Source organism: Stenella coeruleoalba, assembly GCF_951394435.1.
Source record: "Stenella coeruleoalba genome assembly, chromosome: 20".
Lineage (NCBI taxonomy): Eukaryota > Metazoa > Chordata > Mammalia > Artiodactyla > Delphinidae > Stenella > Stenella coeruleoalba.
The window spans coordinates 58,578,618-58,599,762 of NC_137166.1; the positions used below are offsets into that span (position 1 = coordinate 58,578,618).

The 21,145-nt window shown below is 55.2% G+C and overlaps 2 protein-coding genes across 2 annotated transcripts; both read left to right on the plus strand.

Annotated features, from left to right (window-relative positions):
- The first annotated feature begins 6,890 nt into the window (after positions 1–6,890).
- Positions 6,891–12,773, plus strand: RPS5 (ribosomal protein S5). The gene is made up of 6 exons (XM_079907648.1): positions 6,891–7,007; positions 7,751–7,859; positions 11,203–11,412; positions 11,570–11,698; positions 12,469–12,567; positions 12,653–12,773. The coding sequence occupies exons 2-6, from the start codon at positions 7,752–7,754 to the stop codon at positions 12,719–12,721; spliced, it is 615 nt and encodes a 204-aa protein (XP_079763774.1). The 5' UTR covers positions 6,891–7,007; position 7,751; the 3' UTR covers positions 12,722–12,773.
- Positions 12,774–14,133: 1,360 nt separating this feature from the next.
- Positions 14,134–16,788, plus strand: RNF225 (ring finger protein 225). Its single transcript, XM_079908452.1, has 2 exons — positions 14,134–15,080; positions 16,150–16,788. The coding sequence occupies exons 1-2, from the start codon at positions 14,182–14,184 to the stop codon at positions 16,196–16,198; spliced, it is 948 nt and encodes a 315-aa protein (XP_079764578.1). The 5' UTR covers positions 14,134–14,181; the 3' UTR covers positions 16,199–16,788.
- Positions 16,789–21,145: the final 4,357 nt, after the last annotated feature.

Here is a 21,145-nt window from a genome sequence, read left to right on the forward strand (position 1 = left end):
GGGGGGACTTCCCTAGCGATCCAGCGGTTAAGACTCCGTGCTTCCACTGCAGGGGGCATGGGTTCAATCCCTGGCCGGGGAACTAAGATCCCACATGCCATGTGGTGTGGCCAAAATATAAAAATAAATAAGTAAAAGACGTGAAAGTCATTAAAAAAATTTTTTTTTAAAAAAAGAAAAAAAAAGCAAGACCTGGGGGCAGGGGCAGAGTGAGCCATGAGGCTCCCTGGGGAAGAGCATGTTCAGTGAGGGAACAGCAAGTGCAAAGGCCCTGAGGAGGCCCGTGTGGCTGGAACAGAGCTGAGAGGGAGAAGAGAGTGGAGGGTGACAGGGGCCATATCCCCTGGGCCTAGCAGGCCACTGTGCGGATTGTTTTTTCCCGTGAGTGACACAGGGAGGATTTCGAGCAGGGGAGGGATGAAATCTGACTTGGGTTTTCAGAGGCTCCCTCTGGTTGCCATGTGAGAATGGATGTTTTCCTCTTTGGGGCCTAGCCCAAACCTCTAACTTTCTGCAGGGTTGAGGAGTGTCTGAGGCCCCATGGCTACGCCTGACTCCCAGACACAAGGAGCCTCACATGTCCCAACCCATGTCAGAGCCCCATTCCCCCGCTTCCCTGGAAACCCAGGAGATGGCCTTGCCCCTGGCGCCACCCAACCTGAATCAGGGGGCCACTCACTTGGCAGGGTCTGCTATCTGTCTGCCCCATGTCTTCATACTAATAACCTGGTGGTGGAGCCTCTGGTCTTTCCCTCACCATTCAGCCTCCTTGCAGACACCTGAGGGACCTAAGACTCCACACTGAAGTTGCTAAGTGGAAACAAAGGATGCAAAAGCGACCTCACAGGGAAAGTATTTCTGGCATTCAACTCACGGTGGCTGCCTCTGGGTGGATCTGGGACTGTGAGCCATCTCTTTATACCTCTGTGATCATACCTTTCCTGTATTTTGTCCAGTAAGTAGGTATTATGTAATCGGAAGGCATCACGTTTTTGCTGTTACAACATTTCAGCGGCCCACTTGTCCTGACACCTGGGCTGAGTTATCTACTGTTGAGTAACAAACCATCCCAATATATGCATCCCCCACTTTTCAAAAGTTTGCTTTATGCCCCTTTGCTGTTATGAAAGACCTACATTAGTACCTATTTTATCTAAGTGAAAGAAATTTTCACTTTTAAGAAAAAAGTTAAAAAGCGAAAACAGCGTTCAGCATTTGTTTTGCAGTGAGCTGAGTGATAGAGGAAGCACACACCCCAATCGGGGCGAGGCATCGCCGAAGGAGCTCCTTCCCCAGAACTACTCTCACCACCTCAGCATCAAGCTGCCATAGTTTCGAACTGTGTCTGTGAGCATCTGTGCTTTATTTCTATTTATTTTGCACATCTATTAGCAAGATGTGTCCTAAGGTAATTGACTCTTCGCTGTACACAATTTTGACTCAGGAAAGGTTTCATAGAAACGCTCCACTTTCGGCCAGCAGGGAAAACCTGTGCTTTATTAGGCTGTGTGTGGAGATGGAGATTCCGGCAAAACTCCATTCTAACCAGATCCTCAGGGGATGTAGCTCCAAAAGCTGGAGCATCAGGAGCCTGTAGCACAGCAGAGTTTCATAAATGTCTGCTGAATGGATAACCCATTTCTATTTACTTTTTGGCCGTGCAGCGAGGCTTGCAGGATCTTAGTTCCCTGGCCAGGGATCGAACCCAGGCCCTCAGCAGTGAACGCACGCAGTCCTAACCACTAGACCGCCAGAGAAGTCCCTGGATCATCCATTTTATTACTAAGCTAAAAGCGGCCACAATTCTGAGTGCCCGCTAGGCACCACCTGGCCCTGTGCTAAGAGTGTTATACACACTGATTCTTTAGTCCTCATGTCAAGTCTAGAAAGGCGGTGGCAGTACCCCACCCATTTTACAGATGGGGAAATAGGGGCTCAGACAGAGGAAGCCAGGCCTGGGCCAAATTCTTAGCCTTCAGATTTCCAGGAATCTCCAAACTTTAGCGCCCAGTGCAGGGCGTTAAATGCAGCTCTGGGGCCACCTGGAAAGACTGGCGCTCACACACCTCTCCATGAGATGGTTGCATGTGTCATCCCCACTTTACAGATGGGGAAACTGAGGCCCAGATAGGCAAGCCGCGCATCCCGGGCAGAACCCATGCAGCCGGACTCGCAGCCACCGTCCACGATACAGTCCAGTGCTCGACCTGCACCAACGCTTCACCTCAGCCCCGCGAGCCGCGGGAGCATCGTGCCCGCCTCCACTCTCGAAGGGCGGAAGGGAGGGCCCCGGGAGCGGTATCCAGGCGCTCCCACCCTCACGGAAAATGGGTGGCTCCTCGGGAGCCCTAGCCGGCCCTCTACTCGGACCTGAGGCTCCGACAGAGCAGGAGGCTCGGGCCGGTCGCCCCTCTAGGCCGCGGACTCCCGCACAAACCCGAGTTAGACCCCGAACCGCCTCAGCTCCGGAACCAACTAGCCGACCCCGCCGGGGCCCCGCCCGGACCGGAAGTGCAGGAGTCCTGGCGTTCGTCCTTCGGGGTGCCCTGAGCTGTCGGCTCTTGGCGCCCGGAAGACTGCCATCTCCGTGGTTCTCCGGACCGGCGCGGCGTCAGGAGTGACCAGAGGAGGCCGGGACGGAGAGGCTTGAGAAAATGAGGTTCTGCCCGGGGTCCGCCCCAGGCTCTGCCGGGTAGTTCAGCGGCGGAGAACCTGGCGGGAGGGGAACCGGCGATCTTGTCCAGGCTTGACTGGGCCTTGGGGTTACCATGGCGACCCCCCATTTCCCCCGCCTCCGCAGGGGGCGGTGGGAACTCCAGCTTCCGGGTGAAGCTGGAGCCTTCCTGCGATTCGCCATCGCCTTGGAGACGCATTACGTCATCCAGCAGGCAATCACTTGGATTCTGGTGATTGGTCGTTCCCAGGGAAGGGCGGGGCTTCCGGTCTAGGTCCAAGCTGTCAGTCGGTTCCAAGTGCAGGACTGAGGTAGGCCGGAGCGTCCCCCCAAAGGTTTAGGCCGTGTCCTTAGACCCCCGCAAGATCCCCATGGCCGGGTCCTCCCGCTCCGTGACCAGTAACTTCTTAAGTTCCCGCCTCTACTTCCGCCCAATCCGGATGCCTGGTTCTCCCCCCAATTCCTGCCTCTGAGTCCCCCCCAAATCCAGGTCTCTGTTTCTCCTCCAGGTAAGGCCTTGGATTCCCCTTCAAGTCCAGGTCCCCGTTTCTCTCCCAGTTTGTGCCTCGCACCTCCAAATCGCAGCCACCATAATCTGTATCTGTGAGACATCTGAATTCATATATCTGGTCTCCAAGATTTGAGATCCTGTACCCACTAATTCTGGATATTTGGATGTTCAAAATGTGTTTCTGGATTTATCCTTAACCCAAGCCTCTGAGACCCCTATTAATACCCTGTCCTAAGGTTTCCAAATCCAGCCCAGTTCCTCCTCCCCACTATTCTTTACCCCAAGTGCTGCAAGTGAGAAGACAGGTCCGGATTTGATCCAGCGTTGGCACCCCCGTCCTGCACATTCTGCCCTGTTGCCTCACTCCTGACCCCAATTCCAAAGAGCCACCGTGAACACGTGGTCCTAATTTACAGCTAAGCAAATTGAGAATGGGGAAGGGGCTTAGGCTGGCCCACCTAGCAGGTGAACTGGCCCAGGCACCTCCCTTGCTTTGAGGTCTAGACCTTCCGCTCCTGTAGCACGCACTCAGACCAAGCCAACCACCCCTGTGAGCCCAGGTTTAGACTCATGGTCAGTGGCCAAGGCAGTGAGAGGCCCAGGATAGTGGGAAAGATCAACTTGTTCTCTTCCAAGCAGCTGTGGGGGTGGGGGGGGGGGGGGAGACACAGTCCTGCAGGAGTTAGAGGAACAATAAATATGCTTGCTTGTTCACGTTCACTTGTTACTTTGTTTGAGCAGGTTTGGAACCAAAGAGACCATCTTTCCTCAGTAATTACATGGTTACTGGCTCAGCAGTCTTTTCTTTAAAAAGGGAGAAGCCGGGCTTCCCTGGTGGTGCAGTGGTTGAGAGTCCGCCTGCCGATGCAGGGGACACGGGTTCGTGCCCCGGTCCGGAAAGATACCACATGCCGCGGAGCGGCTGGGCGCGTGAGCCATGGCCGCTGAGCCTGCGCGTCCAGAGCCTGTGCTCCGCAACGGGAGAGGCCACAACAGTGAGAGGCCCACGTACCGCAAATAAATTAATTAATTAATTAAATTAAATAAAAAGGGAGAAGCCTAAGGCGCAGGGAGAGCCCCTCTCTGGATCATGCTAGATCCAGTGGAAAGGCCCAGAGTTGACTGAACTCATTTGTTTACTGGGCACTTTGTATGTTCAGAGATCGGCGGCACTGGGGGAGACATGATGCAGAGATGGTGGAGAGGCCAGCGGAGGAGGGAGAGGTCAGGCCCCGGGGCCAACCACCTTACAATCCCAGCTCTGCCCCATTTTGCTATGTGACCCTGGGCAAGTTACTGCACCTCTCTGGGCCTCCCTGACTGCCTAATCAAGTTGTTCTGAAGATTAGGTCTGAAATGGTCTGATTCCCAGACTCCTAATGCCTACGTGGCATTAGGAAGGGGTTTCCCCAGACTGTGGCCAGGAAGAGGGGCAGACTCAGGTAAGGAGGTGTTCTGAACAGGAGACAGCAGGACTCTGGGTCTGGAATTGGTGTCTGGTGGAGAAGCGAGGCCTAGCCGCTTGGTGTCTGCCTGAAGCCCAGAGAGGGAGCAGCAAGACTAGGGAGAACTGCCCCATCCATCCTTCCATCCATCGTTTTTTCAGCAGTTACTTGTGAGCAGATACTGTGTGCCAGACTCAGTACTTCCAGCTGGGGACACAGTGGAGAAGAAACCAAACAGCCTCTACCCTCATGGAGCAGTTAGAAAATCAGGGCAGAGGAGATGGCCAGAGCTGGTCAGCCCAGAGTGAACATGATGCACCAGGAATGCAAAGGGGCTTCTGCAGAGACTTTCCCCCTCCAGCCTGAAGAACACAGCACCAACATCCCTAGACTTATGGGATCAGACTCCAGATTTTGTGCCTGTGTCCTGGGGACCTGAGGAGGCTGGACTGTCTTAGGCCTGGCAAGTAGTGTGTGATCATCAGCTATGCAAGGTGACCCCCTACCCCGCACCACATAGGGCTTTACTGCAGGACCTCTCTCCTGCCCTCCCATGCATGGTGGGTCATTCCTGTCAGGTCTATAAAGATGCCCATTATCGAGTGACCACTGACAGTCAGGCCACAGGCTCCAAACTCACCTTGTCTGATTTAGTTCTCACTTCCACACTGACAGGGGAAACTGAGGTTCAGAGGGGGTGGGCCCCTGTCCACTTTGGAGGAGAAAGAGGCAGGGTTGGGGGGCCCCCTGGATCCTGCTGAGTGTGAGGGTGCCTGGTGCCTACTCCCAGCCTCCCTGTTTTCCCCCAGTCAGCACCTCCCCAGCTGTTTCCCCCAGGACCGGGGAGGGCCCCCCAATGATCAGAGAGGGTCTCTCCAGGACCAGGAAGGAACCTACTTAGCTCCTCCCCAACCCCAGTAAAAGGTCCGAGGCTGCTGCTCTGTACATACCAAGGCAGAGGCCAGGGATAAGGCCACAGGCTGCAGTGGCTGGGGGCCTTGGCCTCTCTGGGTGCGGCTCCCAGACTTCAATCCACCCGAGCCTGAGGTCTAACCCGCTGCCCAGACCAGCTTCAAGGCTTGTGTCCCCCTGAGCAGTGGCATGAGCTGTGACTGACGACGACAGTCCAAGGGGGCCCAGAGTTTCTGGTCTGAAACGCTCCTGGAATTGGGATAGGGATAGGGGCGAGCCTTTATAGTTAGTCAGTATCCTTTACAATCAGTCAGCAAACGTCGCGGCTGCTGAGCACCTGTAATGCGCATGCCCCGAAGGTGGGCAATTGGGGTTGGTGCGGACAAATGAAGGACCGCCTGGGTCACGTGGCTGGGGCCCTTCGGGTCTGAGAAGGGCAACTCCCACCCTTAGACGATGAGGTGGGCACCTGGAGGTGAGGAGCCTCAGGCGCCTTGGAGACCAAGCTCTGCCAGATGCCGCTCCCTGCCATCTGCAGCCAGCATGGGTGTGCAGCTACAGTGGTCGCTGCCTCTGCGAAGCCCGCCGAGGAGGCGTCCACAACCCAGTTCGGCTCCAGAGTCTAGGCGGGGGATGTGAAGTCTTGGCACGTGCTCTCCACGCAGACCGCCGGTGTCACTGGGTGCGGCTGCAGAGTGCGCAGGGCACGCACCACCGTGCCTGCCCTGCACTCGATCAGTGACCTCGGCAGCACAGGCCCCAGCTGGATCAAAAAGGGCGGGGGCTGTCCCTCAGGCTCCTCCTCCAGGGCACCTCCCCGACCACCTCCCGCACGCGGTAACGGGGCAGGAGAGGCGGGGGCCAAAGAGAGACAATGGTCGGTCGCGGGGGGACCCCGGCATGGGGTGAAGGGAAGGGTCCCCTTTCGGAGGCTCAGGCCCCAAGCAGCCCAGAGCGCGCGAGTGTGGGGGAGGGGGGCCCGCGAGTGGTGCCCGCCCACGCGCGCGGGGCCCGGACCACAGCGGACAGCAGTCGCGACGCTCTGGGCTCACTGAGTCGCCGGGTCCTGTATGGGCAGCGACGAGCGCGGGCCAGACTTCTGCCCTCATCAAACATGGCGGCGTTGACCTCATACAGACCTCTGCGCCTGTGCAGGGGACCCCTACGAACTGGCAAGTGCTGGAAGTTGGACATCCGCCAGGCACAACCTTTGGGCCCGCTTCTGCAAGTACGCATGCGCCGGGGGTTTACGGTTTCCGTTTGGCCCAGAGGGCGCCTTTACATGCTCGCTCCGAATTGGTCCATAAATACGCCTTGTTCTTCTGCGCACGCGCGGCATTCGGTGACCCGGAAGTTCTCGCCTCCCTTAAAAGCGTCCGCCCGCGGCGTGCGGCCTTTTCTCGTCTGTGCCAGGGCGGCGCGTGGTCTATGCTAAGCGACCGAGACGCCTCAGGTGCTGCTTAAGGTGAGGCTGCCGCGGAGTCGGAGGTCTGAAGGCCGATTCAGGGTCTTCCGGGAGCCGTGGGTTGGACCCGAGACTGGGGGCTTCCCTCGAGCAGGGGACAAGGATGGAGGCGGGGGGAAGGTTACTCTCGCCCCTTTGCTGATGCCCCGCCGCCGCCGTAGCCTTACCCCCTGCGGACGGTGGAATGTTGGCCTGGTCTCTGCAGTTGTACTTTATTTATTATAAGAAGTTCCCGTTATCTTTACATGCACGATGCACAGTTTGGTCTGGGCACGCTTTCTCCTAAGTAGCAGCCCCTAATCCCCCCGTCGGGGTCGGACACCAAACTCGACCTTTGCACTGGTAAAGCGCAGAATTCATACCATTGCTCCTTCTGTTTTACTGATGAGGAAGCTGAGTCCACAGCGGCTTGTAGACTCTCCTAGGGTCGCAGAGCTCTTGAAGAACAAGGTTGGGGTTTGACTTCGAGCGGATGCAGCATCAGGGCATTTGGCATCCCCTGCCCGTGTCTGGGCCGCCTTGCAACCGTTGACGGGGTGCCTGCCAGCTGTTAGCCTCAGGGTTCCTGGGTGAGAGACAGGTGTTTCTTGCTGACAGATGAGTGGATTTTTTAAGGTTCCACAAGGTGGGCTCAGATGTTCACAGCCTTTCTCAGTTCCTGCTAACTTCCCAGTTCTCAGGTTGTGCGCTAACCTCAGAGTCTGTGGTGAGTGTGCCTGGGCTTTGACAGTTTCTGTCCCTAGGATGACGGAGTGGGAGACAGCTGCACCTGCAGTAGCAGAGACCCCCGACATCAAGCTCTTTGGAAAGTGGAGCACCGATGATGTGCAGATCAATGACATTTCCCTGCAGGTGAGGAGGGTGTAATGATTGTGCTTCCCAGCTGGGGGTGGGGTCGCTTGAAACTTGTAGCTGTCCCACTAAGTAGAGTTGAAGATGGGACAGGTAAAGAAGGGATCCCTGGATCACCACACCCATCGTGTCTGTTTTTCCTTGTATCCTGTTAGAGGTTGCTACAGTTTTTGTCAGGAGATGGTTCCTTCCTCAGAGGGAGTATCACATCCCACAAGTTGTTTAGTTAATTGTTTTGTAGTGAAATACACAATTTATTTATCTTTTTAGTTTCATGTATTTTATTTTTTAAAGGTCATCTATAAGTTTTGAGTGTTCTTATTTTCCTCAAGTATTGAAGATGACAAGGACAATACTTCATTCAGGCTATAAAATTTTATTTAAATTATATGTTTTAGAATTAAATAAAAATGGACAATATTTTTCAAGTTCAGAAGTTGTGCCTTGGAGGGAAGAGTCAAATTATAAAGATTCAAATGCCTAAAAATCTAAATGCCTTACCGTCATCCCTCAGTATCTGAGGAGTGTTCTTTCCAAGAGCCCCCAAGTTTACCAAAATCTGCAGATGCTCAAGTCCCATAAAGTGTAAGGGCCCAACGTTATCATTTTGTGTGGGGAAATCCAGTTGTCCCAGCAGCTTTTGTTTTTGTCTCTTGGAGTTTTCTGTATCGTACTTAAATTTAGGCAATAAAATGTAACTTCAATCTCATTTATACATTATATGTATATGTCCTAGCACCATTTTTTGTTTGTTTGTTTTTGCAAGAAAATGAACCCTTTTATTATGATTAAAGGGTCAGTACACCAAGATGACATAGCAATCCTATATGTGTGTGCACCAAACAACAGAACTTTGAAATACATGAAGCAGAAACTTACAGAACTTGTAAGAGGAATAGACAGTTTCTCAATTATACTTCAGGACTTCATCATCCCTCTCCCTGCAACTGACAGAAATACTAGACAGAAAGTCAGCAAGGATGTAAAAAGTCTGAGTAATAACCCCAACCAAGAGGATTGTGAAGACATTTATAGAAACTTCACCCAGTGACAGCAAAATACACATTCATTTCAAGAAGCCTTACAGAACATTCAGCAAGATCTACCACACCGTGGGTCATAAAACAAACTTGAACAAATCTAAACAATCAAACCAAACACGAAACAAATAAGAAATCAGTAACAAAAAGATACCAGAAAATGCTCCAAACAGTAGGAAATGAAACAATATACTTCTAAATAATACAGGGGTGATAGAGGAAGTCTCTAAGGGAATCAAGGGGTATTTAGAACTGAATAAATTGTAATGAAAACTTGTGGGATAAAGCTGGAACAGTACTGAAGGAACTTTCTATAATAATGATTTGTTAGAAAAGAAAAAAAAGTTTCAAATCAATAATCTCAGCACCCCTCAAAAAATAAAAAGAGCAAAATACAACTAAAGCAAAGTAGAAGATAGGATATCATAAAGATCAGAACAGAAATCAGTGAAATTAAGAACAGAAAGGTAAAGGGACTTCCCTGGCGGTACAGTGGTTAAGACTTTGTGTTCTCAATGCAGGGGGCATAGGTTCGATCCCTGGTTGGGGAACTAAGATCCCCCATGCGCAGCACCATTTGTTGAAGAGAGTACTTATCCCATTGAATGGTCTTGGCACCCTTGTTGAAAATCAGTTGAGCAAGGATGTAAGGGTTTGTTTCTGAACTCTGAACTCTATTTCATTGGTCTCTATGCCTATCCTTTTGCCAGTACCACACTGTCTTGTAATAGGGGTTTTTTTTTGTTTTTCTTGGCGGTACGCGGGCCTCTCACTGTTGTGGCCTCTCCCATTGCAGAGCACAGGGTCCGGACGCGCAGGCCCAGTGGCCACGGCTCACGGGCCCAGCCACTCCGCGGCACGCGGGATCCTCCCGGACCAGGGCACGAACCCGCGTCCCCTGCATCGGCAGGCGGACTCTCAACCACTGCGCCACCAGGGAAGCCCTGTAATAGGTTTTGAAATTGGGAAATGGGAGTTCTCCCACTGTATGTTGCCCCCATACTGTTTTACACTTGGCCTCATTAGGACTTTTGTGGGGCCTTCATAAAAAGAAATTTGTTTTGTGACTGCATTGGTATAATGACGAATAAAATTCAGGTTTGATCATATTTTTCCCTTTCTTCTTTTAAAAGAAATTAAAACTTTTTGTTGCCTCTAAATATATCATGGTACCTAGGTACTGAGCCTAACAGAATTCAAACCTGTTTTTCACTCAATGTCTTGTAGAACTGTTTTCCTTCATGGGTTTGTTGGGGGAGAGGTCTGCAAACTTAAAAGGGCCAGTTAGTAAATGTTTTATAAAGTCTTTGTAGGTCACATGTGGTCTGTCACATGCGTGTTTGCTTCTTTGTTTTCTTTTTCTTGCTTTTTTTTGTACAACCCTTTAATAATGTAGAAACGATTTTTCACTTTCCCCTGGTCCTCTCCTAGGGGCTGGGAAAGCAGAAGTCAGCTGGTATCAGAGTTCTCACTCTCTTGAAAGCTGTGCTGGGCTCTACCATGGGGCCCAGCAGCTTGACCAAACACTTGCTGGGGCATTTGGTATTCGCGGTTTTTTTTTTTGGCACAGTGTGAGTCCCTGCATGGACACCTGTCTGTCTACTTGCCTGTTTGTGCAAGTGGTCCTCTCCCGGCTAGACACCAGACTGTTGTGCCTACATCAGAATCCTCTGTGTTCTTTTCCTGTTAATCCTTGTATTTGTAGAAACTCATTGTTTGTACATGTTCTCATGTGTGTGTGGTAGAATGACTTTGTGTAGGTTTCGTACTGGAAATAGCAAAAGTAGTCCTCACATAGACCGTTCTCTGACTCAACCCTCTCGAATGGTTTAGTGTTTCTAGACACTATCTTGGAATATGTATGTATATATAGGCAAGATTGTTGAATGATTGTTTTGAAACACTGGTTCTCTGGGTTAGTTCCCCCCGCCCCTACCCCTTTAGGGGTACATTTTTGGGGGTCAGTAATGAGGAGTGCTACTGGCATACTGCAGTGCACGGGACAGCCCCTCCAGAACAAAGAGTTATTTGACATAAAACGTCAGTGCAGAGTGAAGAACACTTTTAAAACAAGACTGGTATCGTGGGTGGTTGTCTACTTAGTTTTCCATATCCTTCCTCCCATTAGAAAGGAAGTACTCTTTTTAGTGTCCTGGTAAAGTCACTTGCTTCGGTTTTACTTTTCTGTGGCAGGCAGGTGGGTGGGAGCTACCCTGAGTGGGTGTTCAGTCTCTCTGGTCCCCTGCCAAGATCCGTCCTGCTCCTGACCGTGGTCCCTTCACCCCCTCTTCCTGCTGCCCCAGGATTACATCGCAGTGAAGGAGAAGTATGCCAAATACCTGCCCCACAGTGCAGGGCGCTACGCGGCCAAGCGCTTCCGCAAGGCGCAGTGCCCCATCGTGGAGCGCCTCACCAACTCCATGATGATGCATGGCCGCAACAATGGCAAGAAGCTCATGACTGTGCGCATCGTCAAGCATGCCTTTGAGATCATCCATCTGCTCACAGGCGAGGTAGGGCCCTGAGGCCAGGTGGGGCAGAGTGCCCTTAGTACACCCTAAAGCCAGTGGCCGCCCCACGATATGCATGCCAGGGTGCTCCAGGTTTTAGGGGTGAAGGGTCGGGGAGGGATGCTTGCCCGGTATCTGGCTCATGGCCCCCTTCTTTTAGAACCCCCTGCAGGTCCTGGTGAATGCCATCATCAACAGCGGCCCCCGGGAGGACTCGACCCGCATTGGGCGTGCTGGAACAGTGAGGCGGCAGGCCGTGGACGTGTCCCCGCTGCGCCGTGTGAATCAGGTGGGCTTGGGGCTTTGGGGCACACGTGGGTGGCCAGGAACAGCCACCAGGCTCTGGCAGAATCCTGCCTGGGGCAGCAGAGGCTGGCAAGTGGGAATGTTCATCTCTGTCTGCATGTTTACCTGAGTGTCAGGTAATGAAGGCTTCCTGGATTCCCACCCCACGCAGAGCACGTCCTAGCTCTGGGCCCTCTCCTGGGCAGCATTAGATTGAAGGGCCCGTTTCATTTGGGTATATGTTTTTACACTGTTTTTTTTTATTTTCTTGGACCATTTGAGAATCAGTTGCAGGTGTTTTGACCATTTCCCTGTTAACATTTCAGTGGGTGTCCCCCTAGAATAAAGATGTTCTGTCCCCACCATCACCCCCAAGAAATGTAACAGCAATCTAACATTTGACATTACATCACTGTTCCAGTTTATGGAGCTGTCCCCAAGCATACCCTTTCTAGCTGTTCGTTTTCAGTCAAGGGTTCCAGGCCAGGAACACATTGCATTTCCCTGTCGTGGCTAGTTTTAAGTCACCTGTCATCAGGGACCCAGCTTCAGCCTTTGTGTCCGCACACTTTTTTGTGCCCCTCAGTCTGATCCCAGATCTAGCAGCATGGCACCTGGGCAGCGCTGTGGGCTCCCACTGTGTCTTGCCTCAGTTGGCCTGCGGATGGCAACGTGGTAGGCAGCATTTGTTGGGTCCCAGGGTACTGGAGAGCCGTGTCCCTGCGTGGTGTAGGAGCAACCCCTACTTAGCACAGGAACCCCTGTGCTCCCTAGGCCATCTGGCTGCTGTGCACAGGTGCTCGTGAGGCCGCCTTCCGGAACATCAAGACCATTGCCGAGTGCCTGGCAGACGAGCTCATCAACGCTGCCAAGGTGGGTGAGGACACCGGGGGGGGGGGGGGCGCGAGTCTCAAGGGGAGGGTCCTCCGACATTGGAACTAACCATCCCTTCTTGCAGGGCTCCTCCAACTCCTACGCTATCAAGAAGAAGGATGAGCTGGAACGTGTGGCCAAGTCCAACCGCTGATTGCCTGGCCACAGCTGCAATAAACCTGTTTGCCCTTTGGGGTGGCCCCACCCACCTGTGCCACTGTCTGTGCTCAATGGGGAAGGGTATCTGGGAGCAGGGGGTGAGGGGCAGGATGACTGGTGTTTCTGAGGAGCTGCCCATGTTCCTGGCATGTCTTCTGGTCTGTTGGGACCTGGACCCACCAGGGAAGTGCTCGGCTCAGGAAGCACCACTGACTCAGAACCATGGCACCCTGGGCTGCAGGCCTGGCTGCCTGGACTGTTCCAGCAGGTGTTGGAAGATGAGGGGTGGGGTTGTCCTGGCAGAGATGTCACTGGTCTGGGGAGGGGCTTGGTGGCTGCAGCCCACTGCCCTGAGAGGTGTGTTGCCAGGAAGCAGCCCCAGGGTGAGGAAGCCAAGGCCTGGGCTCTGGACCAAGACAGTTTCTAGCCCCTTGTCATTGGCTGGAGAGGGCTGGTCCGGTCCAGTCTACTGTGGGGTCAGCCTGCCCGGGACTCTAGAAGTCCCACTCTTCCTGGACACGCTGCCCCTGCCCAGAGCCACTGATACCCCAGGTTGCACTCACCCCACCAGTGGCTCTAGGTGGAGGATTCGTGAGGTGTTGAAGACTGGGAGTGGTGGTGGGGACCCCCCCTCCTGATGAGCCTGGACTGTCAACGTCCTGTCAGCCTGTGCCTCCTTCCTTGCACCCCCGACATCTGGCGGATGTCGGGCTTGGTGTTCCCTGTCCCGGTGGCCACCTCCCTAGGGGCGGGGAGGGCAGTGTGACAGGTGTGGTGGGAACCTGGCATCTGGAGGGAGTGGCCCCACCACAGGCACCCGCCCATGGGGAGGGGCATTAGTATCCAGCGGCAGGTAGGCCGAGGGTTGCGGGCAGAACAGGCAAGGAGGCGCCAGCCAGAGGGAAGAGGCACCAGCAGGTGGGAAGAGCCTGCTGGCCCGCTGGGGTCTGTCACTGGGGAGTCTGACTCCTGGGCTGCTGGCCACCTATCCTGAAGCTTCCATCCGCCTTCATCTGCTTTTCCCGTTTGTCTTCTGTGGTCTCCCAGGGTCTGTCTCTGCCCAGCTTTCCTGGGAGTCCCTGTCTCCTCTCCACGCCTGTCTGGGATCCTTCCTGGAGTCACCCAGGTCCACCTGGCTCTTGGCTGGGGCATCCCCCAAGTGTAGCTCAGAATCTGCGGTGCTCCGTTTGTCTGTCCCTGTCCCTAATCCTCTTCGGAACCCCTCTGGGTCTCACCTGCCTGTGTGCCTCCAGTCCAGATCTCTACCTGCACGCTCCTCTGTCCCAACTCCCAGTCTCCTTGCCTACTGGGCTCTGCTTCCCCTTCTCTGGACGCCCCTGCCCTGTGTGGGGTGATCCTTCCAGAGCCCAGCCCCTGACCCTCCCCAGATCCCCTCTGCCGTCTCCCCCCGGCCCCTTCGCTGCCTGACCGCCTGTCCCCGCAGGCCGGGTCCAGATGCCCTGCCCTCGGCCGCCCTGGATCCGCCGCCCCCGGGTCCCCCTGGGCTCGGAGCCTAGCATCCCGGGCTCGCCGTCCACACTCCGGCCCCCCAGCAGGGGAGAGGACGAAGACGAGGGTGATGAGGAGGAAGGGGACGGCAGCCAGGGACCCATCCTGCCGCCCGCGTCCCCCGTGGAATGCCTCATCTGCGTGTCGCCCTTCGACAGCGTATTCAAGCTGCCCAAGTGCCTGGACTGCAGCCATGTCTTCTGCCTCGAGTGCCTGGCTCGTCTGTCTCTGGCCACGGCGGGCGGCGGCGACGCGGTGGCCTGTCCCGTGTGCCGCGCGCCCACGCGCCTGGCCCCACGCCGCGGGCTCCCCGCGCTGCCCACGCAGCTCGGCCTGCTGCCCGGCTCCGCACGCGCCCCGCCGCCGCTCCAGGGCTCCGTGCGCTTCGACCGCCGGCGCGGCCTGCTCTACGTGCGGCAGCCGCCGCCCGCGCCCGGACCGCGCAAGGCCCGCCCCCCGCCGCCGCCGCCGCCGCTGCGCCTCGGCCGCCCGCTGTCGCGCCGCCTGACGCTGGCCAGCTCGGCCCGGGTCTTCCACGCGGCCGTCGCCCTGGCAGTGCTTGTGGCCGCGGGCCTCGTGGTCACGGGCCTCTATATCTTCTTCCTCATCCCGCGCGCCACCACCTCCAGCCCCGCTCGGCCCCAGCTCGTGGCGCTCGCCCCGGCGCCCGGCTTCTCCTGGTTCCTGCCTCGGCCCACGCCGGCGGCGCCCTGGATCCCCGGCTGGATGCCGCGCCCCGTGGGCCATGACCTGAACGCCGCCCCACCGGGGGCTGCAGAGGACGCGCTGGAGCCCGAGGGGGTTCCCGAAGAGACAGAGACGCCGGACGGGTCCTTGGACCGCAGGTGGGGGGCGGAGGCTTGGCCTGACTGGGCCCCGCGGGCACGCGGCGGGTGGAGGCGGTGGGGGGCGCAGTAAAAGCATCCGCGCCGCAGGCCCTGCCTCAGGCCTGGGGACCCCAGTGTCATCCTGATGTTCGCCATGATCCCCGTGGAGGCCTTAGAGGGCGTATGGCAAGCACCCATTTCTCTAGAGAGGCCTGGCGTCATTAGCACGGAGCCGGGACCCTCTCAAGGAGCACCCCTGACACCAATCTCTGTGGGCATCCAGCTGTGGGACCCCCATGTCTGTAAAGGTCCTGCTGGGAGGCACTCATAAACCAGCTGGGGGTACACTCGATCCTCAGCTCTTGTGGGAGTCCAGCTGCAGGGTCCCTCTGACCAACATCGTGCAGTGGCCCTGCTAGGGGTACCCCATCCCTGATCCTCGTGAGTGTCCTACTGAATACACCCCAATCATCAGAACTCCAGGAGAACGCTCATCCTTGGCTGGCACCAGAGCTTAAGTCTCTGATTTACTCATCCTTTGGGCTTTCTGCAGGTGCTGGGGGCCCCCATCTTTGGATGGCACACTATTCCCTGGCCACACCTGTGAGTGGCCCACTGCAGGACCAACCACCCCACTCCTCCCCAGGCTGTGGAGTTGCTGCCTGCAGGCTGAGCCTGGGTGGGATCCAGCCATCTCCATGTTGGTCCTGCATTTGCTGCCTTACAGATCTGGCTGGGGCTTGGGCTTGAAGGGGGAGGTGTGGCCTGGCCAGGACTGGGGAGAGACAGACAGGGCCTGAGCCTCAAAAACTGGCTTCCACTTGGGTCCTGAATATCAACTTGCAATGGGACCTCGACTTCCCCTATGGCTAGTGGCTTCTGAGATTCTCCTAATATGCTGAGGGGCAGCTGCGGTCACTGAGCCTCAAAGAGGCCAAGGCTGCCATCTGGGTCAGACAGTGTCATGTGATTTGGGGTGAGGGATCGCTCCTGGACATCCCTGGCCCCTCTCCTTAGCCACTAGAGCCCTCATCACCCCCATCTCCACTCATTAAATACTCAGTGTCGGTTACTTCACCTCCTCCAGGGCTCCATCAGCATTTTGTGGCAAGCCTGCTGTACACCAGGGTGAATGAAGCCTCAGCCCTCCTTCAGCAGGGAGAGTGGTCCTCCTCTCAGAAGCCTTCCTGGGTTAGTCACAGTGGTGTAGATAGCAGCCACCTTCTGCACAAACTAAACATGGACTTTCTGTCTCCCCCCCAGGCCCTGGAGCCCCGAGTCTGCCTCACTTCACCCCAGGTTGGGATCCAATATGCCCCTCCTCATGCCTTCCCTCCTAACTCCCGGCTGGGAGAGTTACGGTGAGGGAGTAGAACTGGCAGGGATGGGCCCAGCCAGGGGGGTCAGAAGGGGCCCTTGGCTGGTGGTGCACGGAAGAGAAAGATGATGCTTTCTGCCTGAGGGTGTTCAAGGAAGGCTGCCTGGAGGAAGAGGCCTCGGGGCTGTATCTTTTTTTTTTTTTTTTTTTGCGGTACGCGGGCCTCTCTCACTGTTGTGGCCTCTCCCATTGCGGAGCACAGGCTCTGGACGCGCAGGCTCAGCGGCCATGGCTGATGGGCCCAGCCGCTCCGCGGCGCGTGATATCTTCCCGGACCGGTGCAAGAACCCGTGTCCCCCGCATCGGCAGGCGGACTCTCAACCACTGCGCCACCAGGGAAGCCCGGGGCTGTATCTTTAAGGATGCTAAGGGGTAACGCCAGCTGGCATTGAGGCCGGGGGGGGGGGGGGGCCTAAGCGGGGAGCTGGTGGCTGAGGGCAGTGGGCAGAGCTGGCTCCTCCCTGTCCTAACGTGCTTCCTCCTCGGGACTGTGGGGAAGGGTTGCTTCTCCACCCTCCCAGCTGGGAGCCTGAGACCTCAGTCTCTCTTCCCGTAAAATGAAGCTGACTTCGATGTCTGCCCGCCCACTGCCCACGAACAAAGGGGCTGCCTGAAACCACCCCGGGGCTAGGATCAGAGGGGACTCCTCCCGACACTTGCCTGCCAGCCACTGTGGCCACCCCCCCAACGTATCTGCCCCAGGCTTGCTCCTCCTTCCACTGGTCCCAATGCCTGTGAACACACAGAGAGTGGGGATTAGCCTCAGTGCCTAGCACTGGGACGCCTTTACCGGCCAGACTTTGGTTCTCGCTTCTGTAAAACGGGAGACAATAAACTACTTGCAGGAAGAATTCGTTCATCCACAAGTATTTATTGAGCGCCTGCTGTGTACCAAGGGGGGACTCGGGGCACCTTGTGAACGAGGGACTTTGCATGGCAGATGGTGTCCAGAGGGCTGAGGAGAGGAGCCATCATCTTGGCGACACTGCCTCCCCCTCCACGCTCGTGGGGCCCTCAACTCCCCAAACCTTTTCCAGGCCCTCCGCCAGGTCTCCTGCGTTTGCCCCCGAGGGGCGCCGAGTGCTCCACTCTACCGGGATCCAGCCAGCCTTTCTCCTCACGAGGGTCGGGGAGGCCTCTGCCCACACCACACTCGTCTCCTGTCATTGGGGCCTCTTCTGTTCAGGCCGAGGGAATAAGGCCCACGGGGGGCCCTCGCTGGACCCTGAGAGCGGAAGTGTCCAGCTTACAGATGGGGAAACTGAGGCTGGGGGCGGGGCAGGGCGTGGATTCGAACAGGGACCAGAGAGCTTTCTGCAAAACACCTCCCCTCAACTCCACACCCTGACAGGGCAGCCTCGCTTTTCCTTCCTCCCCGGGCCCCGAAACCGCAGCTCTCCTACGTCCTCCGAGTTTGCCATCCTCTGAGTCTTTCCCGCTCACAAACCTAAGCGGTGTTCGAGGCGGGGAAAGCTAGGAGGTTGTCAGCAACGCGGACCAATCGGAGGCCGCATTCTGGGATGGGGGCGTGACGTTAATTGCCATAGCAACCTGGCCCGCCTTCGCCCCACCACTCTGTTGGGCTGCGCGCGCATCTTGCCCCTCCCGGAGCCTGGTGGGAGGAGCAGAGAAGGCGCGCCAGTGCTGATAGCCAATCGAAAGCTTGAGACTGTCGTTGCTATGGCGATTTTGCCCGCCTTCGGCCTGTCGAGCGCATCCTCTGTGTGTGTGTGTGTGTGTGTGTGTGTGTGTGCGTGTGCGTGTGCGTGTGCGTGTGCGTGTGCGTGTGCGTGTGTGTGTGGAATTGGGGGAGGCGTGTGTGTGTGTGGCATTGGGGGAGGCGTGTGTGTGTAATTGGGGAGGCGTGTGTGTGTGTGTGGAACTGGGGGAGGCGTGTGTGTGGAACTGGGGGAGGCGTGTGTGTGTGTGTGTGTGTGTGTGTGTGTGTGTGTGTGTGTGTGTCCGACCAAACAGGAGCCCGAAGCTGAAGCGAAGGCCGACCTGGGAAGTGCTGGGATCCTCCGTCTCAAGGGGGAAACAGGCTGGAATGGGGAGCGTCTCCCCTAGGGGCACACACCTTGGCGGGGCAGAGCTGGGCCTGTCCTCCTGAGCTGCGACTTCCTCTGCCCTGTCAGTCTCTGCAGAGGCTTGGGCCAGAGGGGCCAAGAGAGACCTATGACCTGCGTCCCTCCTTCTGGGGCATGTATGTTTCCACTCTAATGGCCGTGGAAAACTCCACATTGGGTATGGGACTTCTCCCAGGAATCTTCCAGAAATCTACTCGTTTTTATTTTTAATAATAGCTTTCTTGAAATGTAATTCACACACCATACAATTTGCCCATTTAGAGTGTACAATTCATCGGGTTGTTAGTATGATCACACAGTTTATGCAGCCATCACCACTATCGAATTCCAGAACATTTACAAAACAAGCCCCATACCCTTTCGAGTCATGTCCCATTTCTCCTTTTCCTCAACCCCTGGCAACCGTTAGTCTACTTTTTGTCTCTATGGATTTGCCTATTCAGGACATTTCGTACCAATAGAATCATACAGTTTGTAGAAATCCACTCTTAAAAACAGCAGTGTGTAGATGTTCTTCCCAACTGGTGGGGCCAGCTCAGCCATGGGTGTGGACTCTGGAGCCAGAGAGATGTGGGTGTGAGTCCTACTCCTATTATGGCCTTGTTCTTAGCCCTTCTGAAACTCTCTCTCCACTTGGGGAGTGGTGGGGTGTACACTTGGCCTTGGGCTCTCCTGGCTTCACTCAGGCCGTGCTCCCTGCTCTCAGGTACTGGTGGACTGTGACAGGGCTGAGGCTCTCTGCTGGATTTTGAGGAGTCACAAGAGGCCAGACACAACAGGAGCAGATGGGCCCTGGGGGCTTGTCCTCTGGCCAGCGTTGTTTCAGGCCAAGCATTTGTCCCAGTGAGCCATGGACCTACTCAATATCTGTCGCATGCTGAAATTTCATCTCATAGTTCTTTCCTTATCTCAAGGGGCCCCTGTGATATTTGCCAGAGTCTGGGCTGGCTGCTGAGGTTGTAGCAGTGAACAAGAAGGTCACAGATGTTCTTATTTCTCTCTTCCTTAGAAGTCACGTTCCAGGGCAGAGCTGGACAGTCCACAGCCAGACAAACCATTCATAGTATTCTTTAGGTCAAAGCTAAGTGTTCTGTAGAAGACAAAGCAAAATGATGTCACAGAGACTGGCGGGGGCCCAACTTCGATGGGGGGCTCAGAGAGTAGGAGCACAGATGCCCAAACAAGGCAAGCAGAGGCCAGGGAACAGCCTGCAAGGCTGAGAAAATGGCAAGAGCAAAGGCCCTGATGCAGTGACAGGCTTACTGGCACTGTGAGAAGCAGAGGGCCATTGGAGGAGGGGTGGCCAAGACGGACAGGAGTGTGGGAGGGTTGATGTTGGTAAAGAGCACTTAGTGATACGTGGGTTCTTTTGTTTCTCTTTCTTTCTTAAGGTATTAATTTAGGAAGCCGGTCTGGGTACTTTATGAGCTTCATGTTCTCATACTTGAGGTATCCCCAAGATAAGGAGGCAGCTTATTCTTGAGAGATGCTGCCTGTTTTTCAGGGGGTTTAAAGCCTCATCGTGTTTTGTGCTAAGAAGTAGGCTACAGTTGGGACTTCCCAGGTGATCCAGTGGGTAAGACTCCGCGCTCCCAATGCAGGGGGCCCTGGTTCAATCCCTGGTCAGGGAACTAGATCCCACATACATGCCGCAACTAAGACCTGGAGCAGCCAAAAAAAATATTTTTTTTTTAAAAAAGGGGGGGCAGGAATAGAGACACAGATGTAGAGGACATGGTTGGTGGGGGAAGGGAACCTGGAACAAAGTGAGAGAGTGGCATGGACATATATACACTACCAAATGTAAAATGGAGAGCTAGTGGGAAGCGGCCATGTAGCACAGGGAGATCAGCTCGGTGCTTTGTGACCACCTAGAGGGGTGGGATAAGGAGGATGGGAGGGAGATGCAAGAGGAAGGCACTACGGGGATATATGTATAGCTGATTCACTTTGTTATAAAGCAAAAACTAACACCATTGTAAAGCAATTATACTCCAATAAAGATATTTAAAAAAATAGAATTAGGCTACAGTCTTGAAGAAGACATTGATCTTTCTGCCTGTATTAGTTTCTGTCTCAGCCTTTTCTATTGTCATATATCGTTGCTGGGAGAATCCGGCACTGCACTGGGAGGGGACACCTGGAAGCTTGTGCCTGGTCTCTCCTAGAACCTGCCCTGTATGCCTCTTTCCTTTGCCAATTTTAATTTGTACCTTTTCATTGTAATAAACTGTAACTAAGAGTTTGACAGATTTTCTGAGTTCAATGCGTCCTTTTAGTCAGTCTTCAGAACCGACGGCTCTGAGGTAGCTCCTAGCTGTCTGGCAGGGCTTGGCATGGCCGCCTCCTGCCAGCTGCTGACTTGTGATGGGAGGGCGCCCTCGCGATCTTCGATCTTCACCTGCAGGCAGCGCTGGAGTCAGTCGCACTGCAACTGCTGAGTGTGGCCATCCCCATCCTCTCCTCCTCCAGCAAATTCCTTCCAGCCACCTTTGTTTTACACGCCGCTCCTCTGGTTAAATTCTTCAGCTCTCTGACTTCTTAATCAGGGGTCAGCAAACTTTTTCTGTAAAGAGCCAGATAGTAAATATTTTCTCCTTTGCAGGATGTGAAGTTTC

Bases quoted from the DNA above. Each gene is read 5' to 3' on its own strand.
- RPS5 (XM_079907648.1), top strand. From the start codon at position 7,752: ATGACGGAGTGGGAGACAGCTGCACCTGCAGTAGCAGAGACCCCCGAC. The intron at 11,413-11,569 runs GTAGGGCCCTGA...CCCTTCTTTTAG, and splicing joins TCCATCTGCTCACAGGCGAG to AACCCCCTGCAGGTCCTGGT. The intron at 11,699-12,468 runs GTGGGCTTGGGG...TGTGCTCCCTAG, and splicing joins CGCTGCGCCGTGTGAATCAG to GCCATCTGGCTGCTGTGCAC.
- RNF225 (XM_079908452.1), top strand. From the start codon at position 14,182: ATGCCCTGCCCTCGGCCGCCCTGGATCCGCCGCCCCCGGGTCCCCCTG. The intron at 15,081-16,149 runs GTGGGGGGCGGA...CACCTCCTCCAG, and splicing joins GACGGGTCCTTGGACCGCAG to GGCTCCATCAGCATTTTGTG.